We start from the raw sequence: 8,165 nt of genomic DNA on the forward strand, positions 1-8,165 counted from the left end.
GTTTTGTAACCAGATATATAGAGAGGGATATATTCTTACACACATGTACTGAGCATAGATCTCAAAGAAAGAAGCAGTAAATATAAGTTCCAGCAAAAATCGTGTCAACTATTGGTTCAAAAGGGATCAAAAGTACCGTGTGTAACAAAGGCAAACCATCTCTTTTTACGAATTTTCCCCACACTTACAGACCTAACACACTACTTTATGTCAAAACCTCTGAATAGTATTCTTTATTTTTCTAAAGCAATACACCTGTAACCTCAACTAAATGCAATAACACCTGAATCTTTTTCTGAATCAAACAATATTAAAAAGTATCTTCCAATCGTTTTATAGTTCGTTTTACAACCGTGGGTACAGGGGCGGCGGAAGCTAAAAATCTTTGGGGGGGGGGGGGGGGGGGGCACTGAAGACTATATTTAACGCTGTGATAATGACAATGTTTTGTTTGATTGCAGACGCATGCGCCGTAAAACAATGACTAAGAACTAATATTTGGGGGGTGGCTGCTTGTAATCTTTTTCTTCATCAAAGTACTCTGGCAAGACTTCCCAATATATTGCTTCCATCACATTAGCACACAACTGACCAATGTACAGCTTATTTCGAGATTTTTCCAACTTATCAGTTTTAGCCATGTACCTGTTCAAATCTTTTTTAATCGCATCATTTTCATCCTCCTTCTCTCGAGACTTTTTAGTAAAATATTTTATATCTTCTTCCATCCTGTTTCGAGATTTTTTCAACTCATCTGTTTCAGCCATGTATTCTTGAGCCTTTTTTTCCATAGATTCCAATCTTTTATCCTTTTCTGCCAATTGATTTATAATAGCGTCAAGTTTATGTTCAAAGGAAACGATTTGAGCGTCTTTTTTCTCTATTTCTCCTCTAAGGTTTGTGATGGCGGGTTTGGTTGAAAAATATCGAACTTCCTCTTCCAACCATTTTATCTTCTTCTTGAGCTCGTCCACTTCCTTTTCGAGAGCTTTTTTCTCATCTTCAAACTCTTTGGTATTCTTGGTATAGCAGACACGATCTCTCTGTAGCCGTTGTTCCAACTCTGCTATCTTTATCTCCTTAGTCCTTACTTTCTGTTTTAGTTCTTTTATGTCGTCATTTGGGTCTCGAGTTCGGCCACTCATCTTCAGTATATTGGTAGTCTTGCTTTGGTTTTCCTTCTATGTATTTCTGCAATGAATGGAAAAATTCTTAGCTTCCAGTTTCCTTGTGAGAGCATTTAATTTAGATTTAAAGTGATGCTGTGACTAGAAACACATGCAGGACGCGTCGTATTTCTCCTAATTTCTTCATACTTCTCTCTTCAAGAACATGCGCGCCTTTTCTATTTCGTTGATACTTTAATTTCAGCAAAATTGATGTTTATAATTAAAATACGAGCGTGTAATTTACATGATAGACACTGCAGGTTATTGCAACATATTAGCTAGGACTGCGCTTTAAAGCTTACCAGAACGAGAGAAATTGCTGGCGTATCTCAGCAGCTCGGTGCAGATGTATCAAATCACCTTTAGGCCCTACATGGCGTTTGTTGAGTGATTTAACTTTAAAACACATACTTAAAGACTGGGAACTTTTTTTTTTTTGACACTTGTTCAGCAGGCTATGTCATTTGTCTAAATCAGTGCAAGCTGAAAGCTGAAGCTGTGATCAGCATCTCGGAAACTTAAAGGGGACGCCACTTTGTTCTTTTTTTTTGGCAATGATTACATTCATTACGTCAATTTGAATAATATCCGCAGTGCAACACTACATGTTCCTCAAAGGTCAATGTATCTTTGTTACACAAAGAATTTAAATTCTCTGTGTAGCCTTAAAAACATTTCCTTTTCGGCTTGTAAAAGTAACTCAAAATATTGTTCTGCGATTATGTTTTGTCTTAATTTGTCTGAGTGTTTGTTGTATGTGGATATAACAGCTCACAACTGAAAACCGCTAAAACAAAGCGAAAAATGTTCTCAGTGATTAAACCTCTACCTGCAACAATTAGAATTTGGAAAACAAATCCTTTCATGAAGAACGAATAAGAAAAATCTTTATAGAACTCACTTATTTCCCGTTTCAGATCATGTGTCATTCGAGGGAAAGAGAAATTAGAGTTACGACACTCCCTTGAGCATAATTTCTTTGTTTAACGGTTGCACATTAGAAGACACAAGAATTTGGTTACAATTCGAACAAAGAATCTTATTCTTAAGAGACTGTTCTGAAATGGGGAACATTACGCCTAAAGTAAACTGGAAAGGTCTAAATATATTCCAACGATTTCAATTTCAAAGTTGAACAGTGACAAATGACAGTATGTCATCTGTCTGTTTGCTAAAATGTATATTAAGCAATTATCTAAACGAGAGCTCAATAAAGGGATTCAGAAAAGAGATAGTAGACTTTTGAAACTTCAAACCATTATTGATGAGAAAGAACGAGGCGTCGAACTAAAATCTGACGAACTCAGAAATGCTCACATTGACCTTAGAGCAACTGAAAACGCGAGCTAAAAGCGATTTGGATTATGCTTGGAAATGAATCGGAAGATGTGAACGAAACTCGAAAAACTTTTCAATCACTTTTCTGCAAATTCAAAGACATTTTCCCATTCGATTAACTAACACTTGGACGTCATTCTTTAATTAGACATTTCCTTTTTACCCGACATGTTTTAGATAAGACTAGATGTGCACCAGGAGCTGCACTAATTTAAGAAGGGGGGAGGGTATATTATGAAACATAATTTTGGGAATGATGTGTTCACATGAATAATGCTTTTTGCATATGATTCTGCAAGTCTACATGTTTAGTTAAGTAACTGAGACTGTTTTGACTTGGAGATCTACTTGTAGTTTCCTGTTCTACAGACCTATCTCAAATTAACCTAAACATTCAAGCCACCAAGGTTAAACTTGTCTAGATACCTGACGTTAATAGATTTTCAGATTAGATTACCGGGTTATGATAAGGACGAGCAATTTAACTATTTCTGTGCATTCAATGTTGTACTTAGTTGTGAACAAGGCTAAGGTTGTAGTTCGAGTTGTACTGGCAGGTACAGACCTAAGTAGGGACAATTCTTCGACTTGGATGAAAATCGATGAACATTGGAAATGACTTGAAACTCGTTTAGGATTATCTATATGGCCCCAATAGTAGCCAAGCAACATATTTTCTTCACAGTCAAATGTGTAGGATAAAGATGATCCATTTTATTCAGCATTAAATTGTGAGTAAATGACGTCATTTACTCGTCCCTAGCTATTGTTCTTTTTGCTTAAACCAAAATTTCTCATCTTCAAGTGGCTCCCAGGCTAAAATTTTCACTAGTTATGTTTACATAGTCATAATTAAGTCATATTATCCTCAAATACCTCGATTAGTTGGACTTTCAAAAATTGGGGCGTTTTCATACAAGTGCCCCTTTAAAAGAAGAACGAGGAGATCTAAGATGCAGGTTATGCCACGTCGAAGAAGAAACATTCTCATACTCATTAATAATTCATGAGTAAACCAGCCAATTAATGGGCTATTTTTTGGTCACATGATGTTACTCGAAACCTTGTAAAGTGCTGTGAGAGGAATGCATTCAGTCTGTAGTAACTGGAACAAAATAAACTCAGTCCTAGGACTAGTTACTCTAAGTCCAATAATTAATGAGATGGGAAGTCATTTCAAAGCCTCCATTTTTTAAAGAAACACTGTAATATCTTCATACTATTAAAAGGATTTCAAAAACAGTTGGAAAAAAACGATGAAAAATATCTTTATAGCAAAATTCGCGGGCATTTTCTCCAAATCAGGTACCAGTCTCCACACGGACAGGTTTTCGAACCAGTAACAAAATATATGCTGAGGTCGTGAGCAAATATGTCCGTTTTAAAGCGAGATCTGTAGACTGAATTATGGATATTTGAGCAATAAAGAGGCCAGGTTTCTATGGCTATACAAATCGCGGTAGAAAGATGATTTTTTATATCAAAAAAAGCACTGGGAAGTCGTCATTTTGGACTGTTTTGCTTTGTTTGGTCAAAGTTAAAACTCCTGAAAATCGCTACTTGCTTTCAGCTTCAAAGAGAGCTGGATTTTGGAAGCAATTAAGCAATGGTTGGGCACCAATTTCAGTTGTTACTCTGAATGATTTTCTTCACGATGAGCAGCAGGACCCGAACGAAATTCAGGAATGATAAATTTCCATACATATAAACACTACGAAACCTGAAATTGACCCACAAAAAATCGCATGTTGGCAAATTGAATCACCAAAATAAATGGTAGGATTATATTGTGTGGTTGTCATCCTTTAATATTCTTATGTTACTTTTCTTGCATTGACTTTCGATTTTCTTCACGAAGCCATTAAACTTTCAATATTTTGACTTTGCCTTATAAATATAAATGGCCGTGAGAGGATAATTGATATTCGGAAACTGGAATCTAGTATTTTATTCTCTAATTTCCCGGATGTGTCACTCAATTTTGTGCGATGGGACTGGACGGGAATTCAAGTCTAAGCAATTAGTTCCAGTTCGAGGCGCAGCCGATATTGGAGGCTTTGAAATATTACATACCACACTTGCTATGCGGATGTTCTGCTATCGCACAATCCCTATACAAGGCAAGACACGATCAGATGCTTCGCCCTATTTACCATCCGGCAAATCATATCGTCCTATGGGTTCACTAAAGATGAAGATCTGCTGAAACCATGGCACAAACAACCAATACCAGAACCTGTCGTAAAGAACAAAAAAAGCAAAGATACTCTGGGACATTCCAATACATCTGATCTGAAGGTTGCACCAAAGAACGGAGCTAACAAGCCGGACATAGTGATAAAGGACAAAGAGAAGAAGACCTGGTTGATCATTGAAGGAACTGTTTGTAATGTAGGCATTATTGAAGAACGAACACTATTAAAACAACAAAAATATACCGAATTAAGATCAGGTCTAAAGAGCCTATATCCCGATTATCTACACCTTTGAATAGACATTTGTTAGTGACACACTAAGGATATAGCCTAGAACTAGCTGGAAATTTGCTTTTGTATAAATAAACATGGCGTCGCCCGAGGGCTTTAGCTTTTTTTCACCATTTTTTTGGTGTAAATACTAGAGACAGAAGCAGTTAAGACTAATGCTTGTTTTAGTAAAAGATCCATTGGAATCCTTCAAATTCGAGAAAGAATTGCATTGATAGACAGCGAAACGACATTGTTTATAAAAAGGTAATAAACGATCGATACGGATCACAGATCATAAAGCACGGGCATGAAGGAAAGCGTTATCGCTTTTGTATCATTGTACTATCGTGTATTTTGATTTCTTTTATTTTTTTATTGCATGATATTTGTAATATCAAGAATTTGTCTCTGTTTCGTTCCGGTGTTTCGTTTCGGTGTTTCGCTGTTTAGCAGTGCCCAATGCAGTTCTTACCGTCAAGAGTAAGTGATAAATTCTGTATTTCTCCTGTTACATCACAGGAAGTTGAGGGTGAAATTGGGAAGTTAAATTCAAAAAAAGCAGTTGGACCTTTTAGTATACCAACTCCTATACTAAAATCTATTAAGCATCTTATTTCTGAACCTCTTAAGCATATATTTAATAACTCTTTCACTTCTGGTATTGTTCCTGATGGTCTTAAACTAGCACGTATAACACCTGTATTTAAGAAGGGCTCACAATTAGATGTTAATAATTATCGCCCTATTCCTCTAATATCCATCTTCAGCAGAATTCTTGAAAAGCTCATGTGCAGTAGGCTACTTGAATTTATAAATAGGAATAATGTTCTTTACGATAAGCAGTTTGGATTTCGTAAGAAACATTCCACTACTCGTGCCATTTTATCAATTACTAATAGCATTCAATGTGCTATTGAAAGTGGTAATTACTCTTGTGGAATCTTTTTGGATCTAAGAATTTAAGCCTTCGATATTGTTGACCATCAAATTTTACTTTCTAAGCTTGAGCATTATGGCATACGTGAAGTAGCAGGAAATTGGTTCTCTTCTCATTTGCATAACAGAAAGCAATTTGTTTCTCTTGGAAGTGTTTGCTCTAAAACCTTACCGATAACCTGTGGTGTTCCTCAAGGCTCAGTCCTTGGACCCATCCTTTTTCTTCTATACATTAATGATATGTGCAATTCATCTACCTTGTTCTCTTTTCATTTATTTGCAGATGACAGCAATCTTTTCTATTCTAATAAAAGTTTATTGAGCCTTGAATCTACTATTAATAATGAACTAATGAATGTTTATTCATGGCTTTGTGCAAATAAGTTGTCTTTAAACATTGACAAATCCAATTTTATCATTTTTCATTCTATTCAGAAAAAGGTACATGACATATCAATCAACATAAACAACGAGTCGCTTGAGCAAAAACAGCATCTTAAATATCTTGGTGTTATGATTGACAGTTATCTTAATTGGAAACCTCATGTTGCCTATATTTCAAATAAAATCAAACGCAGCATTGGAATTATATCCAAAGCCCGTCATTATACTAACTTAGAAATTTTAACAAGTCTATATTATTGTCTAATTTATCCTTACTTAATACATGGCCTCATATTTTGGGGCCATACTCATAAATCTGTTCTTACTCCTCTGTTCATTCTTCAAAAAAAAGCAGTCAGACTTATGACTTTTTCTCATTAGATTGATCACACTAGTCCACTTTTTCTTAGGTTAAATATCCTGAAATTGGAGGATCTAGTCTATCTCCATACAGCTTTATTTATGTTTGATTTTTACTCAGGAAATCTCCCTAGTACCTTTGAACATTACTTCCAACCAGTGAATCAGAGACATAATTAGAATACAAGATTAGCTGCAAAGTCTTCCTATTCTCTTCCTAAAGCTAGGACCAACTATGGCTTATTTAACATTAAGTATATAGGAGTAAAAATTTGGAATTCAGTTGATGAAAATTTAAAAAGAACTACCAGAAATAATTTTATTAAATCAATACGTAGCAAATTGCTAGATTCTTATATTTAAGCTCAGCACTAAATCATATGTGCAATTTCATGTAAATAATAGATATCGATGATTCTTAATACATATTCCTTACATTAATTTTTTTTTCTGATCTATTAATATTAGTGTTTATTTATTTATTGTATATTTTCTATGATTATTTTGCTGCTTATTTATTTAATTCTTGTAATATATTTAATATTTTTTTCTTATATGAATATAATTATATTGTAATTAGAATTAATATACCTCTCGACAATCAAATTTTATAAAATTATTGTAAATATGCTAGCTGCCTATCTTGGCTAACCTTTAGATTATTATAGGTAGCTTGTGCCTGAATTCTTGTTAATTTATATATCTATGACTTGTAAATATCAAATTGAGGTACCAAATAATAAAGTATGTATGTATGTATGTATGAAGGCGCGATCAAATTAAACTGCCTAGCTTTGCTGCTGGGTTTTATATCGCTCCTCAGAGTCAGGGAACTCTAGCAGCGCTCTAAACATTACTACGCAAATTATTTTCCATCGAATATTTTATAAATTTCAGACCGTTTTCAAAGTAATTTTTGAAAGTTGCATCTAAGGTAAAATTTGATGACTGCGCGATTGTTCGGTACAGTTCGCGGTTTCGACAAGACATGCACATGCAGCTTCCTTCATATTTAAATTGCAACAAATTAAATTGCACCATTTAAAAAGAAACTAAAACAAGTCGGTGGAAATCAAAATGAAAAGGTTTCTACATCAAATTCTATCAACGGTAACTTAGCGAAGAAAAGATGGAGAAAACTTGTCGCAATAAATCGAACACGCTTAAACAACTAGCAAAGGATTCCATGGTTGCCGTATAAAGCTACCATCTTGTTCAAAAAATCCAAGAACTAATTCACTTTTTTCCTTACGATTTACTCGATCGATATAATTTTATATATGTATATATAGTTATCTTTTAGTCTATTTTTTCTTCTTACCTTATTCTATCGACGAAAACCCTGCCGGACCTAGACCCCTGCCAAAAAACGATGGCCGTACGTACGTCTAGCAATATTCAGCGAAATCTTATATTTCTTCCTTCATTCGCGCTTTATATTGCGTTGCTCGCATTGTTATCATGGTGCGTTTTGATTGGCTGCTAAAATCAATAGATCACGTGTCAAATT

The 8,165-nt window shown here is 34.8% G+C and overlaps 1 protein-coding gene across 3 annotated transcripts; it reads right to left on the minus strand.

The window, feature by feature from the left end:
• Window positions 1-299: 299 nt before the first annotated feature.
• LOC148912721 (uncharacterized) lies at window positions 300-8,095 on the minus strand. 3 transcript variants are annotated; one of them, XM_089026470.1, is made up of 3 exons: window positions 7,977-8,085; window positions 4,581-4,743; window positions 300-1,191 (listed from the first exon to the last, which is right to left on the minus strand). In XM_089026470.1, exon 3 carries the CDS (start codon window positions 1,143-1,145, stop codon window positions 492-494), a length of 654 nt encoding a protein of 217 aa, XP_088882596.1. In that variant the 5' UTR covers window positions 1,146-1,191; window positions 4,581-4,743; window positions 7,977-8,085; the 3' UTR covers window positions 300-491. The 3 variants fall into 3 exon arrangements, with proteins under 3 accessions (XP_088882596.1, XP_088882595.1, XP_088882598.1); XM_089026469.1 differs by lacking the exon at window positions 4,581-4,743 and having other exon boundaries at window positions 7,977-8,095; XM_089026472.1 differs by lacking the exons at window positions 4,581-4,743; window positions 7,977-8,085 and adding an exon at window positions 1,472-1,590.
• Between the last annotated feature and the right edge of the window lie 70 nt (window positions 8,096-8,165).

Source organism: Actinia tenebrosa, unplaced genomic scaffold (genome assembly GCF_029948245.1).
Source record: "Actinia tenebrosa isolate PJP-AT-01 unplaced genomic scaffold, QUT_ActTen_1.0 PGA_scaffold10__47_contigs__length_13832649, whole genome shotgun sequence".
Classification (NCBI taxonomy): Eukaryota; Metazoa; Cnidaria; class Anthozoa; order Actiniaria; family Actiniidae; genus Actinia; species Actinia tenebrosa.

Bases quoted from the DNA above. Each gene is read 5' to 3' on its own strand.
- LOC148912721 (XM_089026469.1), bottom strand. From the start codon at position 1,145: ATGAGTGGCCGAACTCGAGACCCAAATGACGACATAAAAGAACTAAAA.